This window comes from Cyprinus carpio, chromosome A14 (assembly GCF_018340385.1).
Source record: "Cyprinus carpio isolate SPL01 chromosome A14, ASM1834038v1, whole genome shotgun sequence".
Classification (NCBI taxonomy): domain Eukaryota; kingdom Metazoa; phylum Chordata; class Actinopteri; order Cypriniformes; family Cyprinidae; genus Cyprinus; species Cyprinus carpio.
Window position 1 is genome coordinate 16,871,763 of NC_056585.1, and position 20,165 is coordinate 16,891,927.

General features: G+C 38.1%; 1 protein-coding gene across 8 annotated transcripts in view; it reads right to left on the reverse strand.

Moving 5' to 3' along the window:
- LOC109072451 (phospholipid-transporting ATPase IA-like) overlaps positions 1 to 18,137 on the reverse strand; it is a 124,144-nt gene extending 106,007 nt beyond the window's left edge. For 4 of the 8 annotated variants that reach the window (XM_042770072.1, XM_042770069.1, XM_042770071.1 and 1 more), the window contains exon 1: positions 16,555 to 16,691. In XM_042770072.1, the coding sequence (XP_042626006.1) occupies positions 16,555 to 16,609 (55 nt within the window). In that variant the 5' untranslated portion in view covers positions 16,610 to 16,691. Of the gene's footprint in view, positions 1 to 16,554; positions 16,692 to 17,786 lie in introns of those variants that run through there. The other 4 variants (XM_042770074.1, XM_042770075.1, XM_042770073.1 and 1 more) reach the window with 3 other exon arrangements.
- Between the last annotated feature and the right edge of the window lie 2,028 nt (positions 18,138 to 20,165).

The following is a 20,165-nucleotide window of genomic DNA, read 5'->3' on the forward strand; positions in this document are numbered from 1 at the left end:
TATTATTATCATTATTATTATCATTAATTTACATCATGTGACAATGTAGCCAAAATTCTGCTTTCCCATCACAGGAATTAATTGGAAATATATTTGTACAAATATCTTTTAGCAAAACCAATCAAATAATTCAAAAATGGATGTTGGCAAAAAAAAATGGAGAAACCTCACTATAATCATGTGCCAGTTCAGACAACACACTGGAACTGGAAGGTCATGGCAACCAAATTGCATTGTGGGTTCCAGGGTGCCATCTGGCTATTCCATGCAAACAGAAAATGTGCATATTGTCCCCAGTATATTACTTTCTGCAGGAATTCTAAGAATGTTAGCATGATAAGCTATTCAAGGTTCATTGTACTAACTTTAACTTGACTGACAACAAGGGTTCTTGTTAAAGACAATTATGAAAAGGATTTTTCTAAATAGAGGATCGGGGCAAATTTACAGAGTATTTTTCAACATCTTTGACTGGAAAACCAACAACAAAGTAAGCCAGTAGATTAAGAGGGCTTCCCATCTGATCCAATACTCTACCACATAAAGGACAAGAACTTGTATAATTAATGACTGCAGTAGGAGCTGAGACAAAGGAGGGTCACAGGCTCAGAGTGAGGAGACAGTGACTGATTCAGTAACTATGTTTTTCACACCCCTCCTGAGATAGAAACCGGAGAATTAAGTAAAGGACAATGATGTCATGGATACACCACTAAAATCAACCTAAATGAGCACAAGCACCTCAATGCAGCAGTTATTTTCTCATAAACTATGGATCCTTCCTCTTGATCAAAACTGGATAAAAGAGGATATTGTGAATTCAATTGTGTAAGATGTCAATGCAAACATTTCTACACATTTAATCAGTGTTAAGAAAGCTAGATTGGTAAACTACATTTACTACTCTGTATAGTTTGCACTGATCTTGCGGATCAAATACAATTAAGCAACATTGTGAACATTGCAAGGATTGTAATGCACTTTTTATTTGGCCATTGCGTTTTCAAAAGTGTCAAATTCTGAGGTTTTTATAGTTCACACGTTCATTAAGTCTAGAACAAAGTGGAAAACAGTGATTATTTTAAAATAGATTTTAGATTATTTAAATTACTTTCGGCTCTTTGGTCCAAATAACTGGTACCTCTGAACCCTTTTCTGAGCTCATTTGGCTGTAAAGCTGCTGGCATAATACAAAACAAAACATTAAAACTGGCAAGTTTGGGGAATAGATTTTCTGTGTATTATTAATAGTGCACAGAAATCACAACTGAGCAGAATCAAAATCTTTATGTTGAATCTGTAACCTTGCATTTCACAATGCAGCTAGTGGCTTTCATTGTATTGTGCTCCTTCCATTTCACAACTCTTTTCCTTTCTTTGACATTCAGACTCCAGGTGTACTCACACTAGGCAATCTGAACTGTGTCCGAGCATGTTTGACTCCCAAAGCCCAGCTGGTTTGACTAGTGTGATCGCTCCGTACTGTGCCCGGGTGCGGGTCGTTTGGCCATCTCTGCCTCGCTTGGAAGAGGTGGGCCAGAGCACGGTTCAGCTGGGCTCAGGCGGGGCACGCATGTAGTCTGATCACTTACCACGCAGTAGAAAGTGACATGCTTTAGAAACAGCAATAAACTCCAGTGAGATAAAGTCCTTTTATGCAAAACCATTGATCTTTATCTACAGATCAAGTATAATAATAGGAACACTAATTCATCTGGGAGAGAGTTTCATCATTGTAATCGAACATAACATGCGGTTTTAAAGCTGAACGGAGTGACAGCCGAAGCAGAGAGAAGAGTTTACGTGAACTTGAAATTAATTTACATATTCATCTGAACCTCACATTAAACTATGTGGAACGGCTTCAAAACAGTTGAAATATAGTGCACGAAAACTTTATGGCGCTTTATAAAGTTTTTGTGCCTTTCATGGGGCTTAAAAATATCACAGAATAGTATACGCAGAATATCGGATTTGGATCGGTGTCATCTGACTGATACCCAACCCTACAGAAAATCTGCAGTATCTGAGCATTTCCAATCCTGAATATCGGATTGACGCACCCCTAGTATTCATAATCATCCAGCCCTACATCAGCCATACTCACAGGTCTGCTTTGAAGGTCACAGCCTATGGCCACCATGAACATAACCAAAGGGAAGAAGGAAAGAGAACAGGTGTGCCGACTGAGAGTCACCCCTCTCTGAAAGAAAAAGGAAGGAGAAACAACAGGAGAAAGAAAAAGATGACAACAACAAGAAAAAAAAAAGTGAAAAAAAGAAAAAAAAAAGTGAAAAAAAAAAATGTGAAAAAGGAAGCTGATGGGAAGCACAGTGAGAGAGGGAAAGAGAGTGAGTTAAAAGAGAGAGCAAGAGGGAAATGTCACCATAGGGAAAGCCTCTAGGGGCAGGATCAATGGTGGCAAGAGCTGTAATGAGGTTGGAGGGAGGCCAGATTTCAAGATTATTGCTTGTGTCAGCCAACAGACAGGCAGCCAGAACAATGACACTGGGGTCACACAATCCGGAGGGGTGCCTGCTGGAGGAAGAGGGGCATAGAGGCCCTGCACTGGACTTGGCACTCTCTGGTATGGCCTGAAAGACTGTTTGTGTATGTAAGAGACTGGCTGAATGCAGTGGAAACGAAAGGGAGACAAAATGTGTGTCATTTTTCCTTTGGCACACAGAGACATTTCCCTCCAAAAGGGAGATATTATGTTGAGAGCGTCACTTCCTGACAGCAATGCCTTATTTTGACATTCTGTCATAATTGATTTTTAAGTCCTGTATTTAGATTTGGGCACACGTTTGCCACACGATGACATTACTGAAAACTGTCATTTGCATTTCATTCTCAGATGAATATACAAAATGTGAATATCATGTTCTGAAAGAAAGTTCACCCAAAAATAACAATTCAGTGTCATTTTCTCACATTCATGTTGTTTCAAAGTATTGATTTTCTGACTTCTGGAACACGGAAGGTTAGTGTAAATGTTCACACAGCTCTTTTCCACTAAGGAAATACAGGAAAGGTACAGGACAGGATATTTTGCGCTCCGAAAATAGAAAAATAAATAAATAAATGAACTAATAAAAGTAGTCCATACAACTGCCGATGACTACAAAATAATCTTTCAAAGTTTATTGGAGTACAGGAGCATGATTTACTTTGTAGTTAATTGTGTGTTTTTGTTTTTCAGTGTACACAATTATTCAAAATCAACTATTCAAATATCAAATATCAGACAATAACCAATAAGGTAACAATATTGCATTCAATATGCATTCAAAATCATTATTCAAGTCTAATGGACTACTTTTATTTGTGTGATTTTTAAAGGCTTGACAGCACCATCCCCATTCACAGAACATCCAGAAACCCTCTTTTGTGTTCCAAGTCAGAAAAAACATTAGTTTTATATTAGTTCATTAATAGTTTCAGAACTATTATGCATTTCAGAGAGTGTGCAGTAGCGAAAAAAAAAAAATGGTCAGCTCTGACATGTTTTGATCTCATTCTCGTTCCCTCTCCCCAATTACACTGTACCATCCTGATCAATAAAACAGGCTTAAAAACTTTCAGCATAATACACTCAGAATGGAAGCTGATTTTTAATTAGTCCACACATTATTAACTTAAACATGGAGCTATTAGAGAGCAAAGGTTTCTCTTGCAGACTACCATCAAGCTCAACTGCTGTTTTGACAAAGACGCTTCTAAAAATTATTCACAAGAAGTCATTATTTCAATGTATCTTTCATACTGCTTCAGGCCTCTCTTCTGATTTACGACTGAGTTTCACAGCTTTGACACCTGTTTGTGTGTCTATGGGGGGGGGGGGGGGGGGGGGGGGGGGGGGGGGGGGGGGGGTTGACTTTTGAAGGATTACCGAGGCATTGCTGTCAACACTGGTAATTTTAAATGGATGCAGTGTCATTATGACAGAAACAACAGAGAATGCCATTACCATACATGACCTGTTTGGTGTTCTAAACGCTCAATGCATTAAAAAAAAAAAAAAAAAAAAGACTTATCCTGGCAGGTCGGGGAGCAAGGAAGCATCTGTTGAAATGAGTGACACAAGGCCATGTCTTATTCTGCACATAAACAAAAGCAACACAAGAGAGCAAGCCGAGAGGAAAACACCAAATCCATGGCTTGATATCAGTGGTTCAGTGTAAGGCAGCATGTATTGATTGAGTCCTCAAGGGGGATGGGCTGAAATCACTGCTTTGAGTCTCAGGGGCTTTTGTAACAGGCTCTGAGCCTCTGAAATTGGACTACTAGATCACGAATACTCCCAGAACACCTGCACTGAAGAGTTTTTCCCCCTGGTAAAGAACTACAATGCCAATGATTACATTGAATTTTGTACAGTTCAATTAATGAAGAAGCAAGTCATCTTTTTAAACGTATAATAAACTATCAAACAGGCATTTCAAAATTTCTTCTATGAGCCATCATACTGGACAAGTGCACTATGATGAACAAGTTCCAGTTAGTCGATTTTAACTTCACTGTTTTTCTTTAAAAGGTGCTCTAAATTAGAGGGCTGCATTGGGATTGGAACGTAAATCTCGAGGGAGTGGGTGGTTTTGCCTTTACTGGGCGCTCAAAAAAAAAAAAAAAAAAAAAAAAAAAAAAAAAAAAAGTAGTGTGGGTCCCTCCATCCCGCAGTCCGCAGATTTGGCGCAAACCAAAAATGATGGCATTACACAGGTGAAGCAAGTGATTACACGGTGTTTGGTTGCACACCGATTCCATTACTTGCCCACTGTGGCACCACCACCCCACTGTCATTTTGCTTTTTAAATAGAAATAATTTAGTTCAGCTAGAAAACGTACACTACACTGAAAGCATCTGCTCTGCTCAATACAGCCAGAGTTGCCAGGTCTGCATCTCAAAACTAGCCCATGCCAGTCAAAAACATCCCAAAATAGCACAATGACCATATCCCAAATATCAAAACTCAAAATATGTAATTTTCATACCTAAAAAAACATTTTACAGTCACTGTTATGTACTTTGATCAGACACAGATCAAAGACTAACTACCAGTGGCCCTCCTTCACAAAACTTAACATTTAGCAAAGTTTCATCATATGTAGAAACAAAATGCATCCAACATGAGCTGCAGGAGTCAGATTTCACTGATCACGGGTTGAGAGTAAGTAGAGATGACTGACAGACCATGCTGGAGGATTTGCTGCTCAACAGATCCAGAGCTCATTGACAAATATCTGATCTTGTAATAGGGCTGTGCGATTAATTGAAATCGTAATAAAATAATGATTTGAGCGTGTGTGATTTCTAAATCGCTTTATAGCACGATTTTCCCCGGTCCCGACCTCCCGCAGTATGCCATCCAATCCAATCAGAATGCAGCGCACCTAAGTGAAGCGCGAGAACAGAACAGACTGGGCATATGTTCACACACTGTCTGTGATGAGTATTTTTTTTCCGAGCCCATGTTAATGGATCAGAATGTTCACACTGCACATGGTAAAAGATGTAAACAGAAAAGGTTAGAAAGCGAAAGGTGCGAAAAGAATGAATATCTAGTGCATGAGCATAGAGAGAGTTGTGAGTGAGTGAGTGAGTGAGTGAGTGAGTGAGAGGAGACATGTTTTAATTGCGCGCACTCTCTCCAGACAAGAGCAGCGTGTATCTGAGCACGCGTGTCTGGTTTTGTGACAAAGCAAAGGAAATCTGCGAGCGGAGAAATTCGTGCTCGCGCATTATTTTAATGTGCTTTTGCATTACAATAACGCGCTCTCGCTGCTGCTTCTGAACCGCATACACACTGTATACGCACTGCAAACGGAGTACGTGTGAACATTGGGCAATAAATATATTTCAGCACCTGAGGCACCGCAACAATGAGCTCTATGACCAATGAATGGCAAAAAAAAAAAAAAAAAATGACCTGGACACGGGTTTTATTTTATTTTATTTTATTTATTTATTTTATTTTTATTTTTTTTGTTGCCATATGTTTAGACATTTTGTTTGACATCTTTACTTAGTGATTATTTATGTCTGTTCTAGAGGCACGTTACAACTTTTTGATAAAGCTCTCATTGTTTTTCTTTTGGAAATATGTTTCGAATTTATACTGAATGCATTTATGACTGTAAAGCATGTCTGTGTGTCAAAATAGTGATTAAAATCGAAATTGCAAAATTGATCAAAAAATCGTGATAGGTTTTTTTTGTCCATATCGCACAGCCCTATCTTGTAAGATATGCTCCCTAAACAGAATGCGCGTTAACGCGAAAACAAAAGTGAAAGTGAACAGTGAGCGATCATTGAAAAATCGATTTCAATATACAGTTATATACAATATCAGAATTAGAGCCCTGCATTTCAGCATGGGCCTGACGGGCCCCGACTTTTTTTTACACCCCTCGGGCCAGGCTTCGTATGCTTCGTTTCCTCCAAAATTACCCAGAACAATTGTACCAGGAACTTTTTTTCCCAGGAACTATTTTTCCCCCAGACCTGTTGCTTTCTGCGTTTCTACCGCGGTCTAAAGTACTGTGAAGATTAGGCAAATAGTCTGGTGACGTAGGTCTGTGTGCATTTCTCAATACAAAGTACGCAAATTTCGGACTTGCATCCTCGGTAGTTCAGAATTTACAAGTTCGACTCGGGAGTGTGATCTCCAGCGGACGGGAAGACGCAAGTCCGATAATTCTGCAAACAGCAGCGTATTTGATAACATCAATCAGCTCGCCTGGCTACTGCAATTTTCCTCACTGTATATTTACAATAAGATGAAATAGGATATCAAATACCACTGCCTCCTTTCATTTTCATTTAAACATAACAATAGCTGCAGAAATGTACTTAGTTCAGGGAAATGTGTGTATATACAGCCTACATTACAATTATGTAAAAACGAAATATTATATCAATTGCCTCTTTTTATTTTCATTTTAATATATAGATAAATTGAATAATGAAGATGAATCATTTCTGATGTTATAACGGTTATTTAGTCAGGAGCAGTGAGCACTTGTATTTTTCTTTGACAGCATTAGATTTATTATTAGTTTGCTTTCACTTTGAGAACGAAGCACGGATTTAATATAGCCTACTGATAAACACGCCTTTTCTTTCTGAACTGTTAACGTTAAAGACATATGCCTAACGACTGTGTTTACTAGGATATTTGTCAAAATGCGCATTTTGATTTAATTTTGTCTGTATTTATTCATCCACGCAAAAAAAAATAAGGTGCCTATTTATACTACAGATATCGATATTTTACGTGTGGCATCGACAGCGCATCGAATCGTTCAGACAATCGTCTTTGATGCTTACCGTGCCATCGGGCAATGAATCGAGTCCTGACACGCCCTAGTGGAAAACGCGGCTAGACGAACATAGTTCAGACACGGGCCAGGTCTCGGGCCTATGTATTTAGGCTTCTCCTTATTTTTGTGGCATTTTAGACATCCATCAATTAGTGATCCATAAAAAAAATTGGTGGTGGAAACGACATAGTTCAGACCGTGCTATCTGCGACTGTCTTAATATTTTAGACTTGACAGTGTTTAGTGTGGAAACGACCGAGACCGTGCTATTGCAGCAAGAGTGACCATCAATTAGTGATAAAAAAAATTGGTGGTGGAAACTTAAATGGAAAGTGCTATCTCTCAAAATGACAATGTTGATAAAGTACTTATATTATAGCTTTAAATAAGAAACATGGACACCAACAGTTTAATCAGTTTGTATTTTGACAAGAAATACCAGCCACCTGAGATAAGTTACTGCCCAAAAGTTTGGGTGTCAGTAAGATTTTTTTATTATTTTGATATTTATGCTCAGCAAGGCTCCATTTACGGCAAAATACAGCAAAACAGTAACATTGTGCAATATTATTACAATTTAAAACTGTTCCTATGTACGTAATTTATTCATTTGATGGCAAAGCTGATTTTTCAGCAGCTATTAAGTCTTCAGTGTCATCTAACAATCTGATTTGGTGCTCAAAGTAAAATTGCATACACATTTTCTTAACAGGTGTTTGATTAATATTTTTGTGGATACTGTAATACTTTTTTTAGGATTCTTTGTAGAACAAAGTTCAAAGGAAACGCAGTTTATACGATTATATATTTTTTGTAACAATGTGAAAGTCATTACTGTCACTTTTGACCAATTAAAAGGGGAGGTCTAATGCTGTTTCACGCATTCTGACTTATTTAAACGGTTAAAGAGTTTTTTAAAAAAAAATTATTGTGCCAAATACACTCCTTCAGGGTTTGTAAGTTTTAGAAGTTTTTTTTTTTTGAGTATTGCCCTGTATGACTTCATAAAGTGTGGAATTCCTTCTCCAGGAAGAACGCACACGCACATCAACCTGAGCGAGAGCAAGAGCACGTCCATCAATGTGCTTCACTCAGGTTACAGAAGTCGTCAGCAGCGCTGCTCGAGAAGGATTTGTCATATTGTTTTTAGACCACAAAATCAACAATGTCTCGTGTGTTTTTGGTTTTGAGGGAAAGATAACATTGTTCAGCTTCCCAAAGAACCCAGCATTAAGGGAACAGCGGATACATTGTTTCTCTGTGGCAGCAACGGAGTTGTGCAAGTGTGCTTGTTTGTTCCCGGGTTTTTGGTGATGAATGTTTTATAAACAAATTAAATAAAATTTAAGTCAATAAAGTTTTTGTTCCTGTTTTATTTATGTCAATATCACAGCTTGCACACGATCGCTATGCAAAAGCTTTGAGTGCTCGTGACTCTTTAGCTTCACCCACAATACGCCTCCAGGAGTTCGACTGTTTTCGGAAAGAAGTGTAAAGTTTTACCCCTTCTTTTATAAATATGATAAATCTAAAGACTAAAGATATGAAGGATGCAATACTACATATGTGCTCAAGAATAACAAGAGATTGGCAGAAACTGTCTTATGTCCTCTTTAATGCATCCTTGCTTAATTCATGTTTTTTTTTATTATAATTAAAAAAATAAAAATAAAATTACTGACCCCAAACTTCTGAACCGTAGTGTTTTTTAACATTAAACAAACACACATTAAGAATCTTTATTATGTGAATTTGGTTGCAAAATGTGGTTGTCACTCCTCCAAAGAAGCCATTCAGGTAAGAACCCAGAAGAAGAATGACAGCTATTTTGAGCTGTAGTGTGTACGTGGCCTTAGTCACATTAGACTTGGTATGAAGTAGCCTTTAATCTTCTGGTCTGCTGCTGTAAAGGTCAAAAGGCTGGTGAGCAGCAGGACACATGCTGAAGGCACCAGGTGAAGTCCTTACTGAAGCACTGCTTCTTGGACATTTTGCCAGAACAGTAAGAATAAGACTAAAGCCACTACAGCTTGATCAGCCATTTGGTTTGCAGCAGGGGGTTGAAGTGCAGATACGTGGCTAATGCCAGGTAATACCGGGGTGCCCCTGGCTTAAAGTTAATCAGAGTAGAGGACACTAAGACACTGAGGGCTGCTTAATTAGTTAAAAAGACTGTGATTTGTTTTTCCAAGAAACAGGAATGCTGTAATGAGGACATATGAGTCCCGATGAGTGACATTTGGTCCAGCCATGTGCATTAGTTTTAAATCTGTCTTGATGTATTCTGCTCAATATGTGTGGACGAATTAGACATGTATCACGATAATGAACATGCATGGTATTGTTATCATGGGCACTTCAAAATACTGTGAATAATTACTGATTACAAATTATTCAGCCCAACACCGCTGCACACTCTCATGTAAACAAGCACGGATGAGTAGGGCTGCATGATTAATCGAAAGCGATTGTCATGCGTATCTTGTCAGTAAAGCCGGTTCTGTGATTAGTAGGAAATCTCCAGCACGTGCTTTCAGATGAAGCAGCATTTACTACACAGAGCCATAGTTCACTGACAATCTACACATTCAAAATCACAGAAGATTTAATCGCACTATTATGAACTCGAAGAAATCGTTCTGCGATTATGAAAGCTGTTTGCATAGCTTGTCAGTGAACTACTGCATATTTTTTTTCCGCACTCACGTTAACGGATTGTTAATGGAAATCGTTCACACTGCACACACGGTCGCGGTCAGGCAGTGCGTCTGCAGTAGTGTAGAGATCGTTTCCGCACCGAGTCTATTGCTGCGCTGCAAGCGCTAACTTAAAGTAACAGCGTGTTGTTTTCAGTAAATATGAACATGGATTGACACGAAAATGTAGTAATTACACCATACATGCATATTAAAAAAAGTCTACTGTGTTTCACAGTCAATGCATATGGCTTTTTGGCTAGGTTTAAAGGGAAACAACACTTTTAGATGAACAAGGCAATAAGATGGCACTCCTGGAGGAAGAAAAACAAAGTTCTTTATGAACGGCAGGATTGGTTGTAATAAATATTTTAAAAAAAGGAAAGGCAGTAGAGCGGACTATTTCTGTCAATTGTAAGTTTGTGATAACGTAAGAAAAGTAGTTTAAATGTTTTGCCACTTGCTTGAGCAAATTAATATATAAATCAAGAAGTAAATGCAAAAGTAAAAGCATGGAATAATGTGTTGCTTATATTTATTGTTTAAACGTCTGTTAAAGATTGTATTACTGTACAGTGTAAAAATAATAATTGCAATGCAATATTTTCAGGGACAATGTTTGTATTTGAAATCAAAATAATGGATAAATGTTTTGTTTGTGCCTTTGTGGTATACAGCCATGGTTCAGTAGCGGACTCTTGTGTGAAAGCACAGTCCGTGCTGCTTCCCCTCTCACAAGAGTCACCTAAGAGGGTAATTCCCCCATTTTCACAAATGAAATTCAGGCCCTGAATAAATTTCTAAAAATGCTGATTGGAGTATCACTATATATAGCTATAAATTATAAAAAGAAGCCTTTAAATAGATTGGTATCGGTGATCGGTATCGGCAGATACTGCTTTCTGTGATCGGCGATGGGTCTCAAAAATCCTGATCGGAGCACCCCTAATAAAAGCATTAGCATTTAATCGCAAAATGAAAATCTGATACAGTCACATGCCTAGGATGAATGGGTTAAAAAGTCATATGTATGGAATGGGTGGGTGCAAGCATGTGCATGCTTCAAGCATTAATAGATCCATATGACTGAATCAAATACGGCATCTCCTACCATCTGCATCATTTATCTAGGGTGAATTAATATTTCAGCCCCCTATAATATGCATTCATGAAGCCAAATCCTCGTCTTGAGAGGATTAACTCTTCTATGAAAAGAGATAATGACTACATCAGATAGTAACTGCTGATTATGAGCATCCCCAGCTGAATTAACTAGGGTCAATGCAGAAATGAAGATCCAGCTTCCACATCCATTCAAAACCAGCAACAGCAAGGCAAAGGAATAATGATTAAGACCCAGAATCCCTCTCCCCGCTCACTCTGTTCCCTTGAGGCTAAGCTGAAACTAACTAGGACTGTCTGAGAGAAGGGAGGAGGGGTGGAAAAATGAAGGATTAACAGGGTGATCAGTAAAGAGAGAGGGAAAGACACTAGGCTCGACGGATTCATGAATGATAAAGCAGATTTCATGCACCATGTCTATGATCCGTTCATTAAAGAAAAACAACAACAACAACAACAGACTGGATTCTGTGCACACAAACAAACACAAAATCCCAAATAACCGTTCCACTCTTAGCCATTATAGTACTATTATTATAATTTGAACACCTAAAATTTAAGTAAATATTCATTACTTAGTTCAAATACATTTCCAATACCAAATGATTTACATGACAATAAATCAAATAATTTATTCCTTACCATCACAGGAATAAACTACATTTTAAAAAATATTAAAATAGTAAACAGTTGTTTCAATAATATTTCATAATATTGAAGTTTCTACTGTATTTCTCAGCAAATAAACACAGATGCACACACTTTTCAGTGTTCAGCAATCAACTTGCTTTTGGGAAAGGACGAATTTAACTGAACTGAACTGTCGGAGGTTTGGAACAACATGAGACTAAGTAAATTATAACAATTTTAGTTTTTGGGTTAACTGTCAATTTAAGTACTAAATGTTTCTACTAGTTAAATCAACGTCGATGTAATTTAGAAAGACTAGCCTAACTAAACATGTCTCGATCACCTCAAAGTTGCAAACATTTTTATTGCTAAAAAAGGAAAGCAAGATTTTCTAATTATAGCTATAATGAGAAAACACAGTAGGTGGTAGGGCTGCACGATATTGGGAAAAAATTACATTGCGATATTTTATTTTTCTGCGATATATATTGCGATATGAAATCTAATCTAATTTTTTCTTACAAACAAAAATGGGGGTGAGCACACTTACATTCTCATTTTAAATGATTTAAACATCAGAGTGTTATTTAAATTAGAGTAAATTATTTGTTTGTAACTTTAGGATATGGTTTGAATTGTTAACATATTAACTAACATGAAATTTACCACGAGCAATACTTTTGTTACTATATTTATTAATCTTTTTTTATCTTAGTTTATAAAAACACAGCTGTTCATTGTTTGGTAATGTCACTTCACAGTGCATTAATTATGTTAACAAATACTTTTGATTTCAACAATGAAGGCTATAGCCTAAATGTTTAAATTAAACGTTGTAGAAGTGCAGTTTAGTAATAGTAAATGTTAAATAATGTAGTTAAATATTTTAATAAATGAACATTATTGTAAAGAGTTACAGATTTTTTTTTAATACACCAATTCAGACGTCTCGTGAGTTCAGTGTTGGACAGGTCAGTTGTTTAAACCATCATTCATTAAATTGAATCGGTTCAAAGGAATCATTAGTTCGCGAATCAGACGTGTAAGGCACGTGTTGTGTAATTATCTCGGCAGTTTAGGATATCGCACAAGATTTGACCACACAGAAAACATTTCATCACTGGATAGGTTTTTTATTTTTTTTTCAACAACCATCGTGCAATTGATTTTGATTAATATGCGAGGGGGAGAGAGAAAGAAGCGCTCGTGTTGTTTGAAGACGGTGAAGTTGAGCGCGCGCGGCCGGGGCGCTCTCTCTCTCTCTCTCTCTCTCTCGCTCGCTCGCTCGCTCGATCTCTCTCTCTCTCTCTGCTCGTTCTTATATGCGCCCTGTTAAACTGACAGGACTTAAAAACACATGCAAAATGATAAACTTTCACTCTATGATGGTTAAGCTGTGCAATTTATCCGTGAATCACATTGTCAAGGGCCGGGGCGCAGCTGGCCCGTAAGGTTAATGAATAACGGATCAACTACGACAGCCTACATCGCACATCCTGCGATGTGACTATCGTGGATTCGTACATCGCGATATCGATGCTTAAACGACACATCGTGCAGCCCTAGTAGGTGGTAATGTTATAGTGCCCCTATTATGCCATTTCCAATATTGCCTTTCATGCAGTCTGTAATGTAGCTGTATGTGAATATGAACGATCTGCTAAGTTGTAAAGCAGAAAGTGCACGATAAATAAAGAATTGACTCTGTACACCCCAGACGAGTCATTAGTAATTGGATTCCAACTTTCGTGACGGCTACATGTCACGGGGTAAAACATTTGCATAATTTCAAGCCTGTGTTCTACGTAGGCCGGCCGCGAACAACTTGACCCCGCCCACAAACACGTCATTCTACTGACAACTGCTTCTCCAATCACGGGGAGTTCAACACACGATTCACAAAACGCTTGCTGTTGAAAGATGGATCAGTATCCTGCTGCTCCACTGAATCACAGTCTGTAAGTGAGATACATAATAGAAGTTTATATTTTCTATAGAGCATTCAAAATACAGAACTATTGAAATAGGCGTATCATTTTCGACACCACTGTACGCCGTAGACCAATCACAGCAGACTAGGCCATCTGACCAATCAGAGCAGAGCAGGCTCACAGAAAGGAGGGGTTTAGAGAGACTGAATCTTTGAACTGCTTCGTACTACTCGTTTGAGAATCGCCAGAAAATGAGGTGATATTAAATGTAAATGTTCATCAGTTCATCACATAGCACCAACCCATCTGTGGCTAACAAAAACTTAACACTGCATCCTCTACAATGACTTGCAAGCCCATTAAGCAATCACATTTGAGACGACAAACCCATAAATTCAGTGACCACAGCATGTGCCCATTTCAAATACGGTGACATAGATAGCTTTCATTGCTCCGAGTGTAAATTGTCAATACGCTGTGGCTATTTCAGGCCTCTCGAACGAGGGATCACTAGAGGTACTGACAGATCTAACACATCCATCTTCAAAAGTGTCAGGGTAAAAATAGCAAACCAGCATCATCGTGAAACACACTCTGTCTGCAGGGCACGGAAGATGAGACTGTCTGACACCAACTCTACAGCCATTATCTACACAAATGATGAGCACACAGCCGAAAGAGGCTGTGTTTCCACATCTTTCGTATGTTTGCATCATTATAAAAACCAAAGTGCATAATTTTAATTTTAAAATCTTAAAAATGGTCATGAAAAAACCTGGTCATTCAAATTAGAAAATAAAAAAAGCAGTACTTTTAAAGGAAAGATGCTTAACGGTAAAACAATGTGCTGGTTACTGTTGCTTAAAAGGCTCCTGGATCATAAAATGTACTTCACTGTTTTAGAAGAGTGATGTGTGTGACTGCGGATCCATATAAAGTGAGGTCAATCATCATCTGAACAATCCCAGATGCTTTAATAATCCAAACAGGTTATAGTAACTAATAGTTCCACTGAGAGACAGAGAGATACATTCAGGAGGTTAGACATGATACTCTCTGTACACTAGACAGTAGATTTAATACTGCTAAGCATTACTACTGCAATAAAACAGAGAAAAACAGCAGATCCATCTATGAGGAAATATAGTATACTGATAGACGCAGCTTTCAAACACTCCTGTGTGTATCTGTGTAAGCACTCGGTGAAGAGTGTGAAGCGATGATCTTTGTAGCCAATCAAAGACATATCTGTTGAGCGTGTGAACACAATGTCTTTGTTTCACACTGTACACGTTAATGTCTAAATCCACGTGTACTATTTTAAATGATTTATTTGTTAATTTAAGTTTTAAAATCGGCCATTTACCGGTTATAAATTTAAAATAAAATAATGATCAGTCCATCAGTATCAGCAAAGGATTTTAATGTACGTAATCCCTAGTTAAAACAGCATGAAAATTAGCTGAACTAATAGCCTGAGTTACAGGCAGTGCAACCTGTTTGTCCGATCAGTTGAAGATTAGGGCATTGTTCTGGAAACTGTCCTATGAAAGCGGTTATAATTTTGCCAAAAGCATTTGGTGTTAATAGAGACAAAGAAATTAGCTACTACATACTTGTCTAACTAGAAGAATAAATAAATAAATAAATAAATAAATAAATAAATAAATAAAGTTACAGGTGCATTGCATATACTGGGTCGATTGGTCCATAAAAAAAGTTCTCTGGAAAGGTCCAGCCAAATAAAATAAATAAAGTAAAAAAACAACAACAACAACAACAACAACAAAAAAAACCACTCCATTGGTGTGGGCTTCACTCTGATCTTCAACTGCCACGCAGATAAGGCTGCTTTGGCAACCGCCCCAGCCTGGTCTGGCAAGTGCTCTGACGTCCCCAAAGAAAAGAGAAACATGGGGGCTGAGGAGGAGTTGAAGATGGAGTAGGTGGAAGGTGTGAAGCTGGGAGATGTTAGACAGGGTATGAGTGGGTTAGGCCGACGCTTTGCCAAAGACCCGCCCTGCCCTGCCACATGCCAGTCTGATGCACTGCAGTGATTATAAAAAAAAAATTATAAAAAAAAAAGACAACATATTGTGCTGCACAGCAAGGTCTGTGAAAAAAAATAGCACAGGCGCGAGCACAAGCAGCAATAAATAATGCATTTCAAAACGGGTCTCTTGCTTTCATTCAAATTGGTACAGTGTAGGTCATGGGCCTGATTGGACATGCAGGATTATTGATTGCTCAGTGCTGGGAAGTGCTTGCACTGATGAACAGGATACTTTTCAAACACGGTAAATGTGGCGGCAGGAGGCATGGCGTGCTCCAAAACCAAGGTTAAAACCAGCCAGACACTTTTTCAACTGAAAAACAGCTAGATGAGAGCTGGACTCTGGGCCAGCAGAGCTGGCTACTTTACAGACTGTATTTGCACAAGTGCTTGTGAAAAGAGTGCAATCAGTATTAGCTAGAACCTCTTAAATTATTAAAGTGAACTGTATGACCTATATTTCATCTCTTTCAAACTGTAGTGACCACACAAGACTACGACAAACCCAGCATCACAGGTTGCATACTCTTTCCCAACCTAATCACCCCCCAGTATCAACAAGTCAATAGCATGTGGAAGTAAAATTGTTCAAATATGTTGATATTTCAAACGAAAAACACTATTTCTGGTCAGACTTTTGACTGCAAATCAAACTCAAACACATGCAAGCAGTCTGATTCTTAACCAGGAAGGTCACTGGAAGCATGACATTTTATCGAGGGTGCAACCCTTACACATCTATACATTTAAAAAAAATTAACACAAAAAAAAAATACATGCGAGAAAGTCTCTGCCATACCCAAATACTGCAGGTGAAGCACATCTGAGCAAGCCATTTGCTGACGCCGATTCATATTCCGTTCACTTCAGTCTTTCCCTTTTGAAGTGCGAGAGCACTGTCCTGCCTCGAAAGACTGGTTAAAACACGAACCAATAGCATTCGAGCGCAAGCTATAAAGCTACATTTCATTGGTTGGCACTACTGAATGAACACGCCCCCTCAATGAACGAGTCGTGTTTTATCGTGTTTTATATCTGAACGAGACTCTTAGCTTTACTGATCGAGACATTGGTTATAGGCCTACATTATAACTGTATTTTGTATGTGTGTGTGTTTTATTGTCATTTGTAGAGAAACGTTCATTACAAATGACTATAAGAGTTGCTTGTGAAAGAGTCGGTGTTTATAACGAATCGGTTGAGTGAATGATTCAGTGATTCAATTACAATACAAAAAAGCATAACATAACTCCATCTACTGGCGTAACGTAACCCTACTGATTAATATAGAGATCATTAAACAGATCATTATCAGTGCACAAGAGATTCAAAAGCCTCGAATCACCGGAATTATTTTTTTAGTTAAGGACTCAAAAGATTCGAAACATTGAGAAGAATCAAAATTCAATTCACCACCACCAATGGTTATTTAAAGGCTTATGAATTATTTACATTTAATTGTGAATACATGTTTATATGACAAGGAGAGCAAGGAAATAGCTCATGATAGCAACATAAAAACTTGTTTGACATGCAAACACAGCAGTGTTAAGTTACAAACGAGGTCTGGCCTACTTCTTATGACCAACTACAACACAAATAATAAAACGTTACATAATATAATACCTTCATAATTACACACACACCTTCAGCTTTCACCTTAGTCATTACTTCGTCCTCGATATTAAAGAAGGGAAGACGTAAAAAAAAAACGTAACAAATGAATAAATGATGAAAGCAGATGACAGTCCAAATATGAAATTAACTATATGCGTAAATGTCCTATCGGAACCATATATGCATCTCACCTTTACAAATATCCACATATAAATATCAAATGCTGCTTACTGTCTTTGAAAGCAACTGTGAAAGAACTTATTTGCAAGCTGGAATCACGCAATGTAGCCCAATGCAATCTACTTTAAGTGCTCTCGCAACAGTTGTCGAGCACGAGAAAGATTGCGCAGATGTAACAGAACTCAAGATGATAGGTACAGATTGACACAGATTCGTGCTAAAAACGTGTCTTACCTTCAGCACGAGACCGGAGATCCGACATAGTTCTCTGAACGGGCGGCATCTGTCCACCTGTCAAACTGAACGCATAAAACTCCGCGTTGCGTTTCTCTCTTCACCCGTTTAGAGATTTTAAGCGCCGGTGACCGTCACCAAAGTAGCTTTCCCCCACTTCCCGTGACCGGTAACCATTTATTTAGTGTTAGCATTCATGCTGTTGATGAACACCAAAATTTCCGCCCTCATAAACACGTTCCAGCATCAGCGCGCGGAACTGAACGCCAAATCTCCCCAGAACGCGCAAGAACGAAGATGCTGTTGAAACGCTGAATGTGAGCGAGCTCTGTCGCTTCACAAATTGGACCGTACCAACTAAGAGCGCAGAGGGGGGTCTAGTCGCAATATATCGCGTACAGTATGGTCGTTCACACTCTGAAAAACATAAATTTCTTATAGAAACAATATTCCTTTAAGTCCAAATAAAATCAGGTCTCCATATATACAAATTATTATTTGTACTCTGCTAAATAAAAACTATACCAAATATGTTCCCCTAATATGATCTCAGATTTAAAAGGGTCTGCTGGAGATTCCCTCGCTGCAGTTATTGTATTGCAGAGACAATGACAGCCCACAGTTTCTTTATTTTAGGCCCTGAAGCAATCACGACTCAATTGCCTCTCGTCTTATCCTTCAGCCGGAAAACATTTTGGCTTTGCTGATGTGCTGAGGGTTTGCTCTCAACAAGCCACATGTTGATGGACGATATTCTCCATTCCTGTTTCACGTTCCTCTTCTGCAGGCCAACTGCAATTAATATCATTGCTGTTATTATAATTAGACAAATTAATAAAATAAAAGAACATAATTTAGATGGTCATAATTGATTTTTATTTTAATGGACATATTGACATATTTTCGGCCTTTATTTTGTAACTGCATAAGTCGGAATCAAGCGGCAACCTCTCGCTCTCTCTCGTGAAGCCAACAAGGAAGGGACTTAAACTGTAATTTGTCAACTGGCCGCTAGAGGCTCCCATGTTAAAATGGCCAAATTTACAGCAGAAAAACGTTTACAGCCTGGTACAAAAAAAACATTTTGGTCTATATAGCTACTTTTGCCCTTCATGACAATTTTTTTTTATAACTCATCCGTTTTAATTATATTAAGCCTTAAAGTTCTGCATAATTAAGGGCGTGGTCACTTGAGTGACAGGTGGATTGCCGCTGCTGACACTGCCTTTGAGCTAGGTGGGTGTGGCTTCAGCAACCAGCTCCCGCCTTTTTGCCCATTTTCGATTATCAGGCAGTGACGTGATGCACTGCCAAGATGGCTCCGCCCCCGCTCCGCCCACTTTGAGCTTCAAAAACATTCTTCAGAGAACTACGGATGACGTCACGGACACTACGTCCATGTTTTTATACAGTCTATGGTCTGAATACTGCACACACACATTAATTGTCATCTTAATATATTTCATTGTATTGTATTCATAATATAAGATCTATGAAATTGTAACCCACGAATAATGACATTTCTTATTTTCAAAGCTTTTTGGGTTTTGTCTCAAGCTAGTTGACATCCACCCGCCTGCACAGGGATTTGGCTCTATTGCTCTGCTCCTGAGGTTGCCTAGCAACAGTGACAAGATGCCTGAATCTTTGATTATGTGCCCGGCGCTTTTATCTTTGAGCACATATCAGTCTAAATAATGACTCATCCTCTCAATACACACACACAGACACGCGCTCTCTCATTCACAGACAGATATAAATAGATCAATCTTTTATCTGAATTCTGTTGAACACATTAATGTCCAGCCTTGTTCCCACCCTCCATCTGTGCTGATCAAAAATGATCAGACTAACATCTGGTATAAAAGCTGCATATAATAGCCTATCTAAAAATATCTAAAAATGTGTTTTAACACTGCACATTTATATAAATTATATAAAAGAAAATAATCTAAAAGGAACCCAAATGCAACCTCCCATTTCAAAATTTCTCTTCTTAAATTGATATTTCACCTGAAAATTAAAGGTGGCCATTATGTAGCCTACTTCCCTTTAAATTCCTAAAATTTAATGTGTATCCTCAGAAGGCTTAGAATAGAGCATGAGCTATATAGACGACTCTTATTAATAATAATACATACATTTATAATGCTTTTACGTCCCTTTTGAGTAAATGATGACAGAATTGTCATTTTGGAGTGACATATTTGTTGTGGGATCCTGTTTAGTTCATATGCATATTATTTATTTATTGGCTAAATTCCATATCCATAAATGTAAATTCTCAGGAAATAAATCATGGTTTTAGTATTTTATAGCAAAAAAAAAAAAAACACAAAGCTATTCAGACTGCACCGGCATCATCTTTCATGTCTTTGT